At 63.3% G+C, this 19,133-nt stretch overlaps 2 protein-coding genes across 4 annotated transcripts; one reads left to right on the forward strand and one right to left on the reverse strand.

Annotated features, from left to right (window-relative positions):
• The first annotated feature begins 1,541 nt into the window (after nucleotides 1-1,541).
• On the forward strand, nucleotides 1,542-4,486 carry MYDGF (myeloid derived growth factor). The gene is made up of 6 exons (XM_033082209.1): nucleotides 1,542-1,736; nucleotides 2,564-2,614; nucleotides 2,901-2,962; nucleotides 3,242-3,323; nucleotides 3,868-3,940; nucleotides 4,222-4,486. The coding sequence occupies exons 1-6, from the start codon at nucleotides 1,557-1,559 to the stop codon at nucleotides 4,299-4,301; spliced, it is 528 nt and encodes a 175-aa protein (XP_032938100.1). The 5' UTR covers nucleotides 1,542-1,556; the 3' UTR covers nucleotides 4,302-4,486.
• Nucleotides 4,487-6,027: 1,541 nt separating this feature from the next.
• Nucleotides 6,028-12,437, reverse strand: TNFAIP8L1 (TNF alpha induced protein 8 like 1). Of its 3 annotated transcripts, none has more exons than XM_033082494.1 (2): nucleotides 12,357-12,437; nucleotides 6,028-7,304 (listed from the first exon to the last, which is right to left on the reverse strand). In XM_033082494.1, the coding sequence occupies exon 2, from the start codon at nucleotides 7,300-7,302 to the stop codon at nucleotides 6,742-6,744; it is 561 nt and encodes a 186-aa protein (XP_032938385.1). In that variant the 5' UTR covers nucleotides 7,303-7,304; nucleotides 12,357-12,437; the 3' UTR covers nucleotides 6,028-6,741. The 3 variants fall into 3 exon arrangements, with proteins under 3 accessions (XP_032938385.1, XP_032938384.1, XP_032938386.1); XM_033082493.2 differs by lacking the exon at nucleotides 12,357-12,437 and adding an exon at nucleotides 10,134-10,824; XM_033082495.1 differs by lacking the exon at nucleotides 12,357-12,437 and adding an exon at nucleotides 9,271-10,109.
• Nucleotides 12,438-19,133: the final 6,696 nt, after the last annotated feature.

The raw sequence follows: 19,133 nt of genomic DNA on the forward strand, positions 1-19,133 counted from the left end.
TCTGAGATGTGTCTGCAAGAGCACCCTGCAGCCCTCGCAGCTGGGTGGGTGCTGCTGGAGGGTAAGAAGCTTCATTTTTGCAGGGTTTGTTTCTGTGCTTCCCCTAATTTAATTTTTAGGCTTAATTTAAACTGCTTTTTCCTGTCCCCGAAAAGTCGAGTGTTTCCTAAAATGTCTCAAACACTCTTGTCTAGGAGAGTTTGCAGAGCTGTTGGCTCCTCTGATCCCCCAGCTTGCTGCAGGATTGTTTGGCACCCTAAAAAGGGGTTGGGGATTGAGAACCCGAGAGGAACGAGCTGGGAAATCTCCCTGGAGATTTCCATAGGGAACAATCTGTGGGGATTGAAACACAAATGATGGGAGAGGCTCCAACCCCACTGTCCTGCGGGAAAGGTGATGGGAGCAGGGAGCAGGGGGGCTCTGGGTGCAGGGTTTGCAGCTGGAGGATGAAGCTGAGTTAATTTCCTGAGTGGTAATGGCAGAGGAAGCAGCAGGTGCTAGGGAAACCAAGCAACAACAACTCTTCCTCAAGAATTTGGGACTGGAGAGTGGCTTGGGAAGCATTTCTCTCCCAAAACCCACCCTGTGGGGCTTTATTTTTAGGTGGATGGTGTGGAGGGAGAACAGATGTTCTTGAGGACTTATTTATAAAACAAAATCACTCCTCAAGCTACAAAATTAGCTCAGAAAAGTCACTCCTTGCCCTGAAAGATGCTCGGATGGAAAACTTCCCGGCATCTCCATTCCCAGAGGGGGTGGGATAAAGGTGCAAGCACAGCTCTGGCTCTGGGAAAGCCACGTCAGTGGAAATTTGGGTGCCTGGGGGGGTCTCAGGCATTTGCTGTCTGTCCTGGCCATGCAGCAGCACCCCAGAATAACTGGAGTGATCAGAAATCCCCAAAACAGGAGCGGGGTGTCCAAGGAAAGCGAGGGCTCTGGGTGTGTCGGTGCTGCCCAAAGGGTGTAAATCGATCTTGGAGAATCCTCTGGGAGGGATTTTGGTGAAATCACAGCTGGATGGACACAGGGAAGGCTTCTCCTGCTTCTCCTGCAGCCCTCTCAGAGCTGGCACAGCTTTCTGTGTCTCCCCTGCCCTCCAATCCAGGATTTTCCTGCTCCCAGCAGCTGCAATTTCCAATTCCACGCTCAGGCCCTGTCTCTGTTTTGAGGGTGACCTGAGGCAGGGCAGCCTTTGGTGAGCCCCTTGCGCAGGGAATCGGGACCAGCCCTGGCACTGGGACCTGGCCCCGGCTCTGCTGCCCCCGGGGATCTTCACTCGCCCACGGGGCCAGCAGAAAGTGACCCACGCTGGTCGTGGGCTACAACACGGCCCAGACGGGCAAGCGCAACGAGAGCTACTGGATCCTGACACAGCGCCTCTTGTCCCGAGGATCCCCGTGCCCTCTGTCCCTCAGCCCCTTGTCCTGTTGTCCCTTGGTGTCCCCACGTCCCTCAGGTTGGGCCTGCCCGGGCTCCTGCCCACACCCAACATGGCGGCGGTGCGTTCGGCCCGCGCTGGCCCCTGCCGGCCGCCATAGCCGCGCTTCCTCTCCAAGATGGCGGCGCCCAGCGGGAGGAGCTGCCGGTGCGTGTGGGCCACGCTGGTGCCCACGGCCCTGCTGTTCCTGGCGGCCCTGGCGGCCGCGGGACCGGGCACAGCACCGGGCGCGACCCCGAGCACGGCTGAGTTCGACGTGCGGCCCGGCGGGGAGGTTCACTCCTTCTCCCGGAGCCTGGTGAGCGGCCGGGAGGGACGGGGCGGGAGGGGAGAGGGTACGCGCCACTCGCTGATTGGCTGCGCCTCGCGTCACTCATAAATCCTGCTGCGGGGATTGGCTGAACGCGAAGGAGGGCGGGGCGAGCGGGTGGGGGGGTCCCCAGGGAGAAAGGGGTCCCCAAAGGGGGGGACAAAGCCGGGGGGACCCCGGGGGGATTCCGGGGGGATTCCGGGGGTCTCCAAGGCAAGGGGGGGCTCTAAAGGCAGCGGATCCCAGGGAGAACAGCGGTACTCAAGGAGGGGATCATCGAGGGGAAGCAGCCCCCAGGTGGGGCTCTCCAGCAGAAGGGGGTCCCCAAAGAGAGCAGGTCCCCGAGGTGGGACAGTGTGTGCAGCGAGGAGACCCCCGAGGATGGGGACCTGCCCTGGATAAGACCCCCCCAGGAGAAGGGGGGGTTCCCAAAGGGATGGGGTACCCCAGGGGCATGGAGAGGGGTCTCAGAGGAAGAAGGATGCTCATGGGAGGGGGCTCAGGGAAAGGCCCCAGTGCAGAGGGGGCTGGGGGTCCTTGGGCCTGGGACAGGAGTCCTCACCCCAGGCTGGATATTGGGGAAGATTCTTCATGGAAAGGGAGGTCAGGCCCTGGCACACTGGCACTGGTGGAGTCCCCATCCCCAGAGGGATTTAAAGCCACGTGGATGTGGCACCTGGGGACAGGGGACAGTGGTGGCCTCGGCAGTGCTGGGTTTGATGGCCTGTGAGGGCTTTTCCAGCCTGAGCATTTCCTGGATTCTGTGGAAGAAAAGCTGATATTAAGTGGGGCTGCTCCTGTTCTCTCTCTGGCAGGGCGATTTCAGCTGCTCCTTCACCTACTCGGCCCAGGGCGGCACAAACGAGGTGAGCCCTGGGAATTCTGCTGGAATCTGCTCCTCTCCCATCCTAAAAGGGACTCTGTGTGACAGCACAGTGGTGGCTGTGGCCGGGAGGGAGCACTGGGGGCCACCAGCGGGTGCTGGGGTGGGTTGGGCTGTTCTGGGGCTCCCGCTGCAGGTGGAGGGGAGGGATTGCCCTGGGAGCTTTTCCCTGCTCTGATCCTGCCCTGATCCTGCCCTGGGAGCTTTTCCCTGCTCTGATCCTGCCCTGGGAGCTTTTCCCTGCTCTGATCCCGGCTGTTCCCGTGCAGCAATGGCAGATGAACGTCGGAGTGAGCGAGGACAGCGGGCTCTTCTCCTGCTCCATCTGGAGGTGTGTGCTGTGCCTGTGGGGCAGGGACAAGGACCCTGCTTCCTCCCTGGGTTTGCATCTTGCAGGGGGGGTTCCTCTCCCAGGGATTTTGTGGCTCTGGGGGCTTTTGGTGCAGCTGCTGGTTTATAAATTCTGTGTTCCCCTCTCCCCCAGCTCTGCACAAAAGCTCCAAGAGATCCCGAGGTGGCTGTGGGGGGAGGGAGGGGAGCCAGGAATCCTTCACTCCTCTGCACCTCCACCCTCTGTGCTGCTCACAAAGGCTCTGCTTTCTCCTTTCAGGCCTCAAGGGAAGTCTTATCTCTTCTTTACCCAGTTTAAAGCTGAAGTGAAAGGAGCCAAGATTGAGTATGCCATGGCTTATGTAAGTCCCAGCTGATCCCAGGGAAGCAGGAGTGTGGGAGGCTGCTATAAAACATGAATTAGACATGGAAAACATTTATTAGACATCTGTGCCATGAAATGTGCTCCATCGTGTCCCTAATTAGAGGCTGGTGGCGGGCAGGAGGGGGCTGCAGGTGGGCAGCCTGCTCCTTTGTGTTCCTGCCCTCAGTCTCTGGGATTTGCTGGGAGGGGGCTCCAAAGGCACAAAGGGAGTCTTGGATTGCCTCAGCAAACTGCATGTGACAAAGCAAATCAAACCTCTCCTGGTGTTTTTGTCTGGCTCATTCTTCCCTTTCCCCGTTTCCAGGGGTGAGGCTTTCACTCCCCCCAAGGACACAATTCCGTGGTTTAACAGGAAATACAAAAACAGACGGAGATTTTCCTTCAGATTTCCTTTGTGCACTTAATTCTGTCACTGCACATAGATCAGACACCCGTTCATTTTCAGAGTGCTGTTGTTTGGTTTGAGTTCTGTGACTTGTTGGATTGCCTCAGCCTCTCACAGCCCTTCCTTCCTGTTGCAGTCCCAGGCAGCCGCGGGCGCCCTGAGCGACATCCCCTTGAAGCAGGAAGAATTTGAGATCACTGAAACAACAGGTCTGTGCCTGAGGGAGCTGTGAGAGAGGGGCTGGGCTGGGGACAGGCCAGGGACCAGTTCAAACTCAGATACTGGTGACAGTGCCGTGGAGCTGGGGGACAGAGCCCTCAACCCACCGGGTTTTGTGGTCCCATCCCAGTTAAATTCCGAGGGTGAGGGGGAATTTCTGCCCTCAGAGGGGAAGAGCAGTGCCTGACACCCTGGAAAGGGCCCAGTGAGGCTGTTTTGTTCCTGCTTTTCCATCTGCTGATCCTGGGCTTTCCTCTCTCTGTCCCTGCAGTGTCTCACAGGGAAGGCAAGTTCCGCTTCGAGCTCTCCAAACTCGTGATTGCAGCAAAACCCTCCCGGGACGAGCTGTGAGCCCAGGCCAGCGTGGCAGGGAAGGATTTCCTGGTCACCTGCAGGGCTTTTCTTTTGGTTGGCCGAACCTTTTATGTTTTCCATACTGAAATGTGCTGGGGACCGACGTGAGTGGGGCTGGGAGGTGTGAGCTGGGTTTGTGCTGCCTGGGGTCAGAGGGGCAGGGAGCTGGGGAGCCCCCAGACCCCCTGTGCCCCCTCCTGCTGGGCTGAGCAGGGCAGAGCTCCCTGCACAGGCTCCTTATCTGCCTGCTGGAGCAGCAGTGCAGGGAGATAAGGGGCTGGACTTAAGCAGGGCTTGCTAAAGGGAACCTGTTAACTCTGCAGTCTCAGAGGGGAGGTGGGATTTCTCTCTCCACCAGCGTGACAGGAGGAAATAATTAATTTAGGGGGAGGGAGGGAGGGTTGGCCAGAGCTCTGATTCCATGGCCAGTGTGGGGCTGGGCTGGGATAGCTTGGATGGGGGAAGGCAGAGCAGCTTATTCTGACACAATCAGGAATCAATCCAGGCAGCACTTCCACATCTCAGCACAACCACGGGACTATTTTATACCTACAGAAAAAGTGATGTTTTTCTTATCCAGAAGTAATAAGAGGGAATGTGCAATTCCTTTCCTGTGTAAATACAGCACAAATAAAGAAATGCATCAATGCTCTGGCCTGAAACTGCTCTGCTCTGTCCCTCCTCCCCTCTCCTTTGTTGCTGCTTGGCCAGGAGGAGCTGAGGTGTCCCATGGGAATTTGGGGGTTCAGGGAGGGCATTCCAGCTGCTATGGACACACACCTTGGGAACAACAAAGAATTTCTGGTCATCCCTCAGCCCCATCCCACCACACCTGCCTGGGATCCCCAGCTCTGGTTCCTGTCCAGCACATCCCAACAGGGACACACCAGCCCAGGGGGGACAGGAGCTCTTCCCAAAGCCCCTGAGGGAGCAGCACCTCGTGGGCTCCTGCTGTTCACACCCCCCTGAGTGCCCAGGCTGTGTCACACAGAGATCCTGACAGCTGCAGCCAGGCCTGTGAAAAGGCAGAGAGGGGCCTTTGTGTCTTTTATTTCATCCTGTGAGATGGGAGTTCTCAGTGCCAGGGGTGCAGAGCAGGAGCCTGGAGCCTTCCAGGGAGCAGGAGGCACCAGGAGGTCACGGAGATGAGGCCAGGGGAGGCTCTGGGATGCCAAAAGGGGAATTTCCAGTGCTCAGAGCCGAGCTCAGCATCCCTGCCAGAGCAGCCCCTGCTCCCAGAGCTCTACTTTTGGGCAGGGAGGGGATGTGGGGGTGCAGAGGAGCTCCCAGAGGAGCGTGGGTGTCTGCTGGGAGCAGGATCTCTCAGAATCATGGAATGGTTTGGGTTTGGAGAGCCCTTAAAGCCCATCCAGCCCCACCTTTGCGTGGGCAGGGACACCTCCCACTGTCCCAACCCCCAGTGTCCAGCCTGGCTTTGGACACTCGCAGGGATGGGGCACCCTGTGCCACCCTCCCAGGGAACAATCCCTTCCCAGTGTCCCAAATCCATCCCTGCCCTCTGGCAGTGGGAAGCCTTTCCCCCTGTCCATGCAGCTCCAGGAGCTGCTGGGCCATCGAGCAGGGACAGCACAACCAGCAGCAATGCCAGGGGACAGAGAGCACAAACCCCAGGCCATGGAGAGCCACCAGCACCTGGGGGACAGCAAAGCCAGCAGCCCCCAGGGCTCATTTTGTCACTGTCACCACTGCTGGAACAACCTCACAGAGCTCCCAGGCCACACAGGTGAGTTTATTTAAATAACTCATCAGGGCTACAGAGTTTGCTAAAAATGAACATCACTCAGTCAGGGGCAGGGAAAAGGGATGAAATCCCAGGGGAGCTTTGGGTCACCACCAAGGACAGCGCTGGAGCTGCCAGGAGGGAGCTGGGTGTGCTGGGATCCAGGGAAGGAGCAGCTCCCCCAGCTCCCCCAGCAGAGCAGGGATCTCCTGCTCTCAGGACTTGTCTTTGAGGACACGCAGCAGCACCTTCCTGCCCGAGGCAGCACAAGTCTGGGCCGTGATTCGCTCCCACCACGTTGTGGAGCTGCTGGGAGGAATCCAGGGAGTTCCACAACGCTCCAGGGAGTCTCAGAGTTTAACCCCAACACCGTCCCAGCTGCTCAGAGACACCTCAGAGGTGCTTCACACTGCAAGTCTTTGGTTCAGTTTCCCCCCAGAGGTTACAGCAGAGTTCAAGGCAAAGAGTCCAAACCCTTGGACTCTGAGCTAAAGGCACTTGGTGGGCAAAAAGAAAATCAAACTGTACAGAGGGGCCCAGGAGAGCACAGGGAGGGGTTTGCAGACCCTGGGCGAGGAGCAGACAAAGTCAAGAGGTTCAGTCTCTTGGAGGAACGAGGAGAACACGAGTGAGCGCTGCAGAGGGGCAGGAGGGACAGCAGCAGCAGAGCCCGGCTGCCAGGAGCCCCCTGGGCACTCAGATGCTCTCCTCCTCCAGCATCTTGTTGACCCCCTCGCAGATCCTCTTGAGGTGGGTGCGGTAGGGCTCGGCCGGGCCGTACAGCGCCGACAGGAACTCGTAGTCCGCAAAGTGGTTGAAGACGTGGTTGATGCGCGAGTGGGACTTGGCCGTCAGGTGCCCGTTGACCGCCTGGTGCAGCAGGTCCCGGCACTCGGTCAGCACGCCGGACATGACCCTGCGGTCGAAGGTGAAGTCTATCTGGTGGAAGCTGACGGCCGTCATGGCCAGCGTGTGAACCTTCTTGCGGAAGCGCTCCATGAGCAGCAGCTCCTCGGGGCTGAACTGCCCGTTGCGGTACAGCACCCCCAGCTTCATCACGATCTTGATGAGGTTCTTGATGATCTTCTGCGCCTCTTTGCGGTTGTGGGTGTACTCCTTGGTGGCCCGGTACAGCTCGTCCAGGATCTCGCTGCTGGTGTCGTCGATGAAGGCGTTGGCGATGGTCTTGGTGGCCATTTTGCTCAGGAGCTTCTTCTGGGCCTGCAGGGCCAAGTTCTTGGTGCTGAAGGTGTCCATCTCTGCGGGGAAGGGGCACACACGGGTCAGTCCCTGCTCTGCATCCACCCCCACCTCACCTGGGCTGCTGGAGTGTCCCTGGCCTGGCAGGGCTGGAGCTGGATGAGCTTCAGGTCCCTTCCCACCCAAACCCTTCCAGGATTCTGCCATTCCTCACCTCCCCACGCAGATCTGTGGCAGGAGAAAGAGAATCTCCAGGCAGCGGGGAGACTGAGGGAGCTCCTGGGTGCCAGGGCAGGTGGGAGCTGAGCTCACCCCCCAGGTTTGGCTGGTGGGATCAGCTACAGGGTGTCCCCACCCTCCTGTCCCCAAGCTCTGTGCAGCGAGGTGTCCCTACCTGAGCACCGCCCGTGTCCCTCCATTCCGGTGTCCCTGCTCTGCCCGACACCACAGGACTCTTGCCCCATCCTTTTAATATTTTTCCTTCCTTCAAACCTGACTCATTTCCTGCAGGGTGAGCTGGGGACAGCCCAGGTGGCAGCTGAGTCACCCCCGATGCCCCGTGCCACATGCACCGCGGTGCTGGCCGCGGCCGGGGCGGCACAGCCGGTTTGCAGCACCCAGCAGCGCTGTGGGAGCTCCTTCCCCTGGCACTGCTCACCCTGCAACACCCACACAGGCTCGGGCTTGTTCTGCTGCTGCCCCGGCCTCCTGTGGAGGGAATAATTCACCCAGACAGGAACCTCACCTAGAGCCCGACTCCCACATCCCGGCGGGAGCAAATCCATCACCTGGGGCAGAGCACGGCTTTCCACCCTGCTGTGAGCGATTAAAACCCGACCCTGCAGACCAATCCTGGCCTGGGAAACCGCAGAGCCACAAATCACGGGGAGGGGAGAGCAGCAGGAAAACAGGAGGGATGGATGGGCAGAGCTGGGAGCTGCTGCTGCTGCAGGAGCTGCACATGGACAGGGGAGGGATCAGCCTGGAGGGGACAGAATTTCACCTGAAGGATGGATGGAGATAAATCACTCGTGGACAGGGAGCAGGCTGAGATTTGATGCTGGGCAGGAATTGTTCCCTGGCAGGGAGCTGAGGCCCTGGCACAGGTGCCCAGAGCTGCTGGGGCTGCCCCTGGATCCCAAGGCCAGGCTGGATGGGCTTGGAGCACCTGGGACAGTGAAAAATGCTGAGCCCCAACTCCCTGAGCATCTCCCATCAGCTCCCAAACCTGAGGGCAGCCAGGGCTCCGTGGGGATGAGAATTCCAGGAGCAATAACAGAGCTGCAGGGTTATTTACAGCCCTCAGGAACAACACTGAGGTTTGGAAGTATTTCCTACGATGGGAAAACGCTGATTTTTGTCAGCCTGAGCCTTGAGCTGAGGCTCTCACACTTCATAAGACAAAAATGACAAGGCAGAGCCTGGTGACAGCAGCTCCAGGTCAGGCTGGTGGAATTCCCATCCAGGAGGAGCTGCCAGGGAGGGAGGGAAGGGCAGGATGGGCAGGGGCAGCTCGGTGAGCTCGGCCCTCGCTCCAGCCATGCCAGGCATCCTGTCCGGAAGGAGCAGGGCTTTGCCGAGGTGTTGACAGCCTGGAATTTCCCCCTGCGGGGCTGTGGGGTGCCCTGGGAACGGTGCCTGGATAAATAGGAATTCCCACACCCCAGCCCTGCCTCGGTGACCACAGCCAGAAAGCGAGCGCAGACTCCGCCTGCAGAGCACATGAAAAATAGGAAGTGCCAAGTCCTGCGAGCTGCCCACGGCTCCCAAATGCCAGCTGGAATAATGGAGCAACCCTCTGCTCCCTGCACCAAACAACTCCCGGCTGCTCACAGCCCTCCCCTGCCCGCAGCATCGCTCCGGGGGGAAACTGAGGCACCAAGCATTAATGGGGGGGGGTCTAGGGACCCCAAAAGTGCTATGGGCGGGTATGGGGACCCCAGAAATGCAACCAGCTCCCTCTCCAGTGCCCAGGGATGGTTTTCCAGGCTGCTCCCTGCAAGCCCCGAGGAAATCCAGGCTCACCTCCTGCTGGCTCCCGCTGCTCGGGACGGTTCCCCCGGACCCTCCGCACCAGAGCCGGCCCGGCAGGACCTGCTGAGTCAGCAGCAGCGGGAGATCTCACCGGAATGAGCCGTTTGAGCCTTTTTCCTGCCGGGAAGGGCCCCACGACCCCATTGTTCACGAGGGGCTGCTATCAGCGCACAGAGGAGCCGAGCCTTGCCCCGAGCAGCCAATGCAGCCCGAAATAACCCACTGCACTTCCTTCCTGTCGCTGCAGTTTCCAGCCCAGCTCAGGGCTTGGGCTCCCCCCCACCCCCTTCTTCTTTTTTAATGAAACCGCCCTAAAAAAGAGTTTCTTCTCCTTCCGAACGGGAGCAGCCCAGCGCTGCTGCCGCCGAGCTCCTCCCTGCTCCGGAAGAGTGCGGTCCCAGCCGTGGCTTTGGGGACAGGTACAGCACTTCCTCGGAGGGTTTGCACCCATTTTGGAGCTTTCTGGGGGAGTCTTGCAGCCCCGAGCGGTGTTGTGAGTCCTGGATGAGGCACAGAGGGGACAGACGTGGTTCCCTGGGGACAGACACGAGCTGTGCCCATCTCCGGTTTGGGGTTTGCCCCGCTGGGGTTGCACCTCACCCAACACCCAGCTCTGACCTGGTTTCCCCAAAAAACCCTCCCACGCCACCGGGGGCACGAGAATCAGTGAAAGCTGAGGGGGAAGACAAGACCCTGTCACCCTGCGGCCACCCGGCCCCGGTGGCAGCGCAGCAGAGCTGCCAGGTGAGCCCGTCCGGAGCTCCTTTGTGAACAGTGACAAACCCAGCAGTGGCATCGTCCCAGTTATCATCTTCACTGCCCCAAAGGCCCCTCTCCCTGCCTGTCCCTCTCACCTGGCTCCCACCGCGGGCTCCCCCCAGTTCCCTGGGCTGCGGGTGAATATTTCATGCAGGAAAGGAAAAGCGCTTCAATAATTCATGGAGCAGCGCAGAGGGGGAGGCAAAGCTCCAGCTCAGAGCAGAGGCACCTCTGCCTCCTCTTCCTCCTCCTCCTCTCCCTCCTCCACCCTCCCACCGCAGTAACTCGGATTCCTCCAACACAGAAACACGTTTCCCAACAGGACAAACATCGAATAACCGCGATCTCCCTGGACTTCCCTCCATGCCACACGCTGCTCCCTGCCCTGTTTTGGGAATCACCCCCGCTCTGCACCCCAGCATTCCCAGCCCCCCGAACCCCGAGCGGGTGGAGGGGACCCCGCTGCTCCACTCTCCATCCCCCGGCATCGCTTTCCAAGCCCTATAAATTAATTAAACCCTCCTGGACGGCAGGAGCGCCGGGCAGTAACCGGAGAGCCCCAGCCCGTCCCCCCCAGCTCCGGGGCCCGTTACCAGCGCCGGGAGGGCCGAGGAGGAGGAGCGGGAGGAAGGACGCGTGCCGGCCCTCGCGGGTTGCCATGGGCGCACAGAGCAGCCGGAGATGCCGGCCCGGGCGCGTGTGTGCCCAGCGGGGCGAGGCCAGGAAGAAGCCGCTGAGTAAACACCTGGCCCGAGGTTTTCCTTTCCTGGGGTGAATCCGTGGCTGCGGAGGGAGCGGGAGAGCCGCGGGGCAGCGGCTGGCTCTGTCCCCAGCGCTGTCCCCTGGCACCGGGATCTGAGCTCCCCCATCCCCAAATCTCCCCTCGCTGGGGCTGCAGATGCGCCCGTGGCGAGGAGAAGGGTTTTTGGTTTTGTCTGATCCGCCCTGGCAGCCCCAACGTGTCTGTGCAAGGAGCCGAGCGGCCCTTCCGAGGGGCAACGGCGGGGCCAAGCCCGGGCACGGGCGGGGAATCCCCGGCGGAGCTTCCCGTGGGAATGGGATCCTGGCATCGCATCCAGGGGAGCTCCACACGGACCGGGAGAACCCAGGGCTGAGCTGGGGACCCGCTGTGGCACCGAGGAACTCCCCCGAGGATTACTGTGCCCCGCGGGGGAGGCAGCTGCCAAACTGGAGAGGAGGAGGAGGAGGAGGAGGAGGAGGAGGAGGAGGAGGAATTGAGGTTATTTTAAGGAGAGAAGGAGGAGGAAGAGGGGGGTTATTTAATGGAGAGGAGGAGGAAGAGCAGGAGGATGAGGAAGAAAAGGAGATTTTATGGAGAAAAGGGAGGAAGAGGAGGAGGAAGGGGGTTATTTTACAGGGAGGAGGAGGAGGAGGAAAGGGGGGTTATTTTGGAGCATCTGTCTCGCCTTCCATTTCCTCCTTTTCTTTCTCCAGCTGCCATCAAGCTGCTCTCTCTGGCAGCAACTTCCTTTCTCCTTCGCTTGGAGCAGACGGAGACTTATGGGGAAGTAGAAAACAGAGGCTGGGAGAGGGGAAACTGAGGCCAAACCACCATCCGTCCGTCTGTCCGGCCGCGGCGGGGGCCAGGGCGCATCACATGCTTCCTGCCCCGGGATCGGCAGGACAAAGTCGCTCTGGGACGGAGAAAAACTCCAGGGGACAATTCGGGTCCAGAACTGGGCCTGAGGTCAGCGAAGGATGGCCCAGCATGGCCCAAAACCCTCCCCCTGCAGGGGAAGATGAGTCACAGTTGGTTTTACACCCAGCTCCTGCCCCGGGAGGGATCTGACCTCTCCAAAGGGATTCGTCTTTCCAGGAATCGAGGGATTTCATCCTCGGAGCGCAGGGCCAAGGGCTGCCATGGGGCACCGGGCACGTGGGGCCGGGACAGCCCCGCGGGGGCGGCTCCGGTGCCTCCCCCAGCTCCCGTTATCCAGCGCTCTTTCCAGCCCCTGGATTTGGGGGGAAATCGCCTTTTCCCCGTGTTTTATCCACCTGGAAAGCCGAGGCACGTCCAGGGGCTGCCGCGAGCAGCTCCGGGCCCTGCCCGCCCGCAGCTCCCGCCCCTCGCGGCTCCCCAAACCCTCCTCTCCCGGGGGCTGGGTGCGGCCCGGTGACACCGGGGACGGGGGACACACACGGATGATTCCCGGGATGGGGGACGAGAGGCTTCGCCCCGCAGTGCAAGCACGAAACGGGCCGGTACCGAGCGCCCCCGCCCCCACGGACCGGGGAAGATGAGAGGAACCGGGAGGAACTGCGGGGTACCGGGAGGTACCGGGGAAACCGGCCCTTACCTGCAGCCTGCCTCGGGGAGAGCGGCTGGGACCGGGACCGGGACCGGGGCTGCTCCGGTGCCCCCGGCGGGACGGGACGGGGCGGGGCGGGGCGGGGCGGGACGGGGCGGGGCCGGGCGGAGGGTCCCGCTTCCCCCCGCTCCTCTCCCCGCCCGGCGGGGCCCCGCAGCCGCAGCCCGGTCTCAGATGCCGGTGCCGATGCCCGGTGATGATGTCCGGTGTTCGGTCTTCGATGCCCGGTGGCTGTTCCGGTGTCCGATGTCCGGTGTCGGTTCCCGGTGCCAGTTCCCGGCTCTCAGCGCCCGGTTCGGGTGCCGGTCTCCGGCTCTCAGTGTCCAATTCCCGGTGCCAATTCCCGGCTCTCAGCGCCCGGTTCTCGGTGCCGGTTCCTGGCTCTCAGTGCCCGGTTCCCGGTGCCGGTGCCCGGTGCCGATGCCCGGCTCACGGTGCCCGGTTCCCGGTGCCTGGCTCTCGGTTCCCGGTGCCGGTTCCCGGCTGTCAGTGCCCGGTTCGCGGCTCTCGGTGCCGGTTCCGGTGCCGGTCCCGGCGGGTCGGGCCCTCCCGCCCGCGGGCTCTGCGGGTCCCGCGCGGGGCCGGGGCGGCGGGGGCGGGGCCGGGGGCGGCTCCAGCCAATGGCGGCGCGGGGCTTGCTACGAAGCAGCCAATGGGAGCGCGGGACGGGGCGTGGGCGGGGCGGGCGCGGCCCCGCGGGTCCCGCGCGCGTGGGCAGGACACGGGAACGCGCATGGGGCGGGCACGGAGCTCCCCGGGGGGACGGGGGGACGGGACAAGGGGGGTGACAGGGACACGGACGGGTGGCAGGGACACGGGGGGTGACGGGGACACGGGGGGTGACAGGGCCACGGAGGAGGACGGGGACACAGGCGGGTGACAGGGACACGAGCGGGTGACAGGGACACGGGGGGTGACAGGGACACGGGGGCACGGGACAAGGGTGGGTGACAGGGACACAGGTGGGTGACGGGGACACGGGGGTGACAGGAACACGGAGGGTGACAGGGACACGGAGGGTGACAGGGACACAGGGGGACGGGACAAGGGTGGGTGACGGGGACAAGGGGAGTGACAGGGACACGGGAGGGTGGCAGGGACACGGGCGGGTGGCAGGGACACGGGAGGGTGGCAGGGACACGGGGGGTGACGGGGACACGGGGGGTGACAGGGACACGGGAGGGTGGCAGGGACACAGGGGGTGACGGGGACACGGGGGTGACGGGGACACAGGGGGACGGGACAAGGGTGGGTGACAGGGACACGAGCGGGTGACAGGGACACGGGGGGTGACAGGGGCACGGAGGGTGACGGGGACACGAGGGGGGAGAGGGACACGGGGGGTGACAGTGACACGCCGGGCAGGGAGAAGATCACGCGTGGGAGCGGCGCGGGACGCCGGGCGGGCGGCGCTGATGCGGAGCTGAGGAGGGCGCTGCCGGACCGGGCTGAGCCGGGGTCCTGCACAGCTCCCCCTCCTCTGCACCAGGGTGTGACACCCGTGGGGACAGGGGGAGGCGCGGGGGCTGCTCCCAGAGCGGCGTGTGCGGGAGCTGAGGCCTGGGGGTCGTGGCCGTGAGCTCCTCCCGGTGCTGGGGACCCCCCGACATCGCAGAGAGTCTGAGCTCCCCAGCGCCGGGAGTGTCGGAGCATCCTTCCTTCCCTCCTCTTCCTCCTCCCGGCTCAGCGGGTAGCAGCGGCGGCACGGGATCCTAATTCCCGAAGGTGGCATTAAACAGATTAAAAATGGGATTTAGAGCGGATTAAAATCCGGATTAACGGGAGCCTTGACTTGAGTCTTGATGTCACGCAGCGCCTGGGAAGCGAACCCCAGATCCTCGCCAGCCACCCCGAGCCTGCTGCCCCCTCCCCACGACACCCCCGGGGCATCGCCCCCACTCCCCATTTCCCTCCCCGGGGATTTGCTCTGGCCCCAGGCCGTGCCGGAGCAGCTGCTGCCACCCTTCCCAAATGTGGCACCAACCCGCCCGGCATCAATCACCACCCGGTCCCGGTGGCCCATCCCTCGTTCCCATCTCCGGGACACCCCCGCAGCCCCCTCCCCTCGCTCAGGGGGTTTGGGGTGTTTTGGAGGGTGACGGGATGGGGTGGGGAGCGCCCAACACCCAGAGCCCACAATTCCCACCGCAGGAAGGATCTCGGGGATGTCCCCACGCCTTGCAGGGCTCTGCCCCTCGCTGCAGCCCCGGGGTCACACGGGGGGAGCCCCCACAAATCCATGTCCCTGCCTGGAGGGCGCTGCCGGGGACGGAGCAGCCGCTGCTGATGGATCAGAGGGGATGGGAGCTGGCGCCGCATGAAAACAGGGAATAAAAAAGAGAAGCAGCAGGATCTGGGCCAGCTCCGAGCGGCCTCTCCCCCCCGTCCCTCCTCTCCTTTCAGGGAAATGAAACGGGGCTTTGCAGCGGCTCCGCTCCTGCCCGCTGAGCATCGCCCGTGCTCGGGGAGGCTCAGGGCTCATCCCTGTGCTCCCCCCGGGCACCAGCGCAGCTCCAGCCCCGCCAGTCCCGGCTGCTCCCCTCGGGGGGCTCCGCTGCGGGCAGGGGGAGATCCCCAGGGAGCGCCTGAATAATTCAGGAGAGCTCAGCGAGCGAAACTGGATCCGCTGCCCAGGGAAGGGCACGGAGCCGCGCTCTGTCCTCCCCCTGTCCCCGGTGTCGCTCTGGGGCCACTCCAGGGCCCATCCTCCAGGGCAGATCGCTGCTGGCACATCCTGGTCCGACAGGACCCAACACCTCGTTTGGCTGAGCCCGTGGGTGTGCAGGGGGACAGGATGGGGACAGGATGGGGACAGGATGGGGACAGGATGGGGACAGGACGGGGACAGGCTGTCCCCAACACCCACCTGTTCCCACGATGGCACATGCCAGACCCCAGCAGCTCCTGGGACAGGGGGTGGCGTGGCTGCCCATAAAGCCACCATTGTCACCGGGCACGTGCGGGGTGGGGGAACCCCCGTGGCGGGGCGGTGGATCCCGCAAGCCCTTCCCTCGGCAGCACTTTGCATTCCCACCGCTCCCTGCCCGCGCCGCGCAGCTGTGCCTGGCCACAATGGTCCCTTCTTGCCGCGTCACCGGCGCCGGCTGCGCTCCCTCGGCCCCTTCCCCGGGCCCGAGCCACCCCGCTGGCAGCCGAGGCGGAAAAATTCATCCCAGTAAAAGAAAAAAAAAAAAAAAAAATCCCTCCTGGCAGGCAGCAGCTCCGGAGGAGAACCGCGAGCAGGGCACTCTCTCCTGACCAGTTATCCCAGGGATGCTCCAGGGGTTTTAGCTGGAATGAAGGGGACGATGGAGGTGTCATTTAGGGGTGCTGGCTGTACCCAGAGGCAGCTGGTGAGACCATGGGGCTGTCCTGGAGCCGTGGGGACAGGCTGGGACTCCTGACTCCTGGTGTTGCATCCAAACCGCGCTCCTGCACCTCCCTCAGGGCAAAGGGGACTCCTGGGTCCCCAGCGCCACATTCCTGAGCAATCCCCTGGCACCGCCACCCTCCCCGCTGCACATCTGGCCCGGTGCCACAGCTGGATCGGGCCCCTTCTGCCTCCGGTGTTCGCTCACGGAGCGGGGAGCGCCGAGCCTCGTTAGTTAATTAAAGCTCGATCGAAGCTGTCAGGCACTGCGAGAGGCTGCGAGCGCTCCCGTCCCCCCGGGAAGGGACGCAGGAGGATGCTCCAGGGCCGAGATGAGCCCTGGGGAAGAGATTTCTGTGATTTCCCTCCCTGCGAGGACACGAACCTCCATCCCTGCCTTGGGGACGCTGCTGCGCGGCCCGGCGGAGTGTGACCCAAATACCCGGGCTGAGCAGAGCCCTGGCTGCTCCATTTGGGGCTGGGGGCTGCCGAGAGGGACCCTGACGTGAGCGGAGCCCAGCGCAGAGCCCCGGGCGCGCTCCGGCCGGGACAAAAGCGAATGTAGGTTAAGCACAAAGTGCTGCGGCTGCGGCGCTCGGGGGGCGGGGGAGGCGCCCACCGCTGCAATCAGCTAATTGCTGCTGCTCCCTCGCAGAGGATGCTGTCACTGCTCCCTGCTGCACTCTCCATCTGATAAAAGCGCCCTGGGGGACACCATGCCCCCCGCCTGCCCCCCGTGCTCTGCTCAGCGCTGGGGGGGTCGGGATAAAGGGACGGGGAGCCCCCCAAACCAGCCCTGCCGGATGTGACATCCCTGGTGTCACCCGCTGGGGACAGTGGGGACCATGCCCTGAACGCCAGGAATGGATCTGGCTGTCCCCAACATTTTGGGGGTGTCCTGCTGCACCCCAAGGCTTCAGGATCCCTCGTGGCCAAATTCCATCCAAGCTGTTGAGTGGGAACCTGGGGGGAGCGTGGGAGGAGCCCGAGTGACAAACGACACCATCAGAGGGGTCCCTGTGTCACCCTGTGGGACAAAGGGACCCCCAAGGGATGGGCGAGGGGGTAGACAGGATGCTGATGACGTCATTAGGATGATCCATGACATCATTAGGCGGTAATTAACAGGGGGCAGAGAGAGGGGCCGGAGCTCGCTGTGCCGGGAGGAGGAGGAGGAGGAGGAGGAGGAAGCGGAGCAGGAGCAGGGACAGGAGCAGGGACAGGAGCAGGAGCAGGGACAGGAGCAGGGACAGGAGCAGGGACAGGAGCAGGAGCAGGGACAGGAGCAGGGACAGGAGCAGGGACAGGAGCAGGGACAGGAGCAGGAGCAGGAGCAGGAGCAGGAGCAGGGACAGGAGCAGGGACAGGAGCAGGGACAGAAGCAAGAGCAGGAGCAGAAAGAGAACGGTGGCCCCACGGAGCGATGTCCCCAGCTCATGGTCGCTGAGCGTGTCCTTGTGCTGGTGACATATTGACTGACAATTCTTAATCAAGTGGATTATTAATTAGCAGCAGAGCTGGCTGGTTAATCCTCGGCCGGGCTGGGAGCTGGTGCTGACACAGCCGGGTACCGTGACAGTGGCACCGTGCTGGGTCCCCGCCGTGCCAGGGCACCCCCGCCGTGCCAGGGCACCCACAGGGAAGGGCTGGGTGCCATCGCCCCGGGGACTCGGGGGTGGCTTTCCCACCGCGCACACCGCTGACCCAAATCCTGCAAGGTTTCACCCCAAATCTGGTGGGTGGCACCTCAGGAATCGCCCTGGCACGGCAGCACCGGTGGGTGCCCGTCTGGGACGTGCCTCCGTGCCATCTGGGCCGCGCGGGGGAGGTGACACGCGTGTCACCAGAGCCACACGCGTCCCCAGCCCTTGCCGTGGAGGGTGCGGGAGCCAGCCCCGCATCCCTGTCCCTGCCGTGGGGATGGAGCGGCTCAGGCCACACGTGTGACCTTGTCCCCGCTGTCCCCACCAGCCCGGGGGTCCCAGCGGGCCCTGCCGGCCGGGGAGGGGCGGAGGGGGCCGGGGAGGGCAGGAGGGGGTTGGGGAGGGCAGGAGGGGGCTGGGGAGGGGCGGAGGGGGCCGGGGAGGGCAGGAGGGGGTTGGGGAGGGCAGGAGGGGGCCGGGGAAGGCAGGAGGGGGCTGGGGAAGCTCCTCCATCCCCATCTGAGCCGGTTCTGCGCCGTTCTCGCCGCAGCTGCTGCCGCCGCCGGCTCCATCCCGCATTTCCCCGCTGTCGGAGCCATCTGCCGAGGTGCCCGCGGGCAGGGGCTGCTCCCCCATCCCCCCCAGCCCGCCCCGGCCCCTCCGGGAGCCGCGCTCGGAGCGTTTTGCTCTCGGTTTCGCTGCAGACCATTTAATTTCGGCCCCAATCCGAGCCGGGTTCGCTTCCCCTCGCGGCTGTCGGCGGCGATTTCCCAGCCCTAATTAAAGCTCGGAGCGTGTGGCGGCGCTCCCTGGGGATGCTTCCTTTGCTGCCCGGCTCCCGTCAAGATCAAGGGGATAAAGCAGCGCTGCCGGTGGAGTTAACGGCGGCGGCAGCTCCGGGGAGCGGTGACAGCCCCGAGCTGGTGACAGCCGCGATCCGGAGGCGAACCCAGCCCGGGCTCGGGTGGGGAAGGGCTCGGGGTGCTGGGATGAGCCGGGCCGGTCTCAGCCCCGCTCTGAGCCCTGTCTGGGGCAGCTCGCTGTGTTCGGTGTCGCTGTGTTGGTGACACCACAAAGCCGCATTCCCTGCCAGTCCCCGGCTCTGGGGAGAGGGGAGGTTTAGGGGTGCCACAGCCCAGCCAGTGTGTCGCTGTCCCCCTCCCGCGCCCATCCGTGACCCCTGATGGCCCAGAGCACCCCGGTGACCCTGGAGGGACAGCTGGGCTGGCACCCGCCCTGGCAAGCCGGGAACGCGGAGCCGCCTCCTGCCCGGCACCTGCCAAGCAACAACAGCCCGGACACCTGCACCGATCCCGGCTGCCGAGCCAGCACAGCCCGGACATCTGCACCGATCCCGGCTGCCGAGCAGCTGCCCCGGGCACCCCAAACCCACCCGCAGCCCACGGGTGCGTTCCCAGGTTCCCAGGCCTGGCAGGAGGAACGGCTGCTGCAGGCAGGGATGCTCCTGCTGCCTGGCACGGCTGCTGCCTGCTTAATTGCGCTGAAAGCACAACAGATGGCAGAAGGGCTTCAAGATGTTCTTTTCCAACATTTTGGGCTCCTTTGCTCGCCTTCCTCCGAAACGGCTCCAAGGAGGGAGGCTGGGAAGAGCCCTGCGCGCCTGGGGAGGGTTGATGACCCCGGGGACGAGTCCAGGGATGGGAATTAAAGGGAATTAAAACATTTGCCGGGCTCACACTGCAGCGCTTTCTTCCCGCTGTAATCCCCGCGCCTGCTGCCCCTTCCTGCCCG

This window comes from Catharus ustulatus, chromosome 29 (assembly GCF_009819885.2).
Source record: "Catharus ustulatus isolate bCatUst1 chromosome 29, bCatUst1.pri.v2, whole genome shotgun sequence".
Lineage (NCBI taxonomy): Eukaryota > Metazoa > Chordata > Aves > Passeriformes > Turdidae > Catharus > Catharus ustulatus.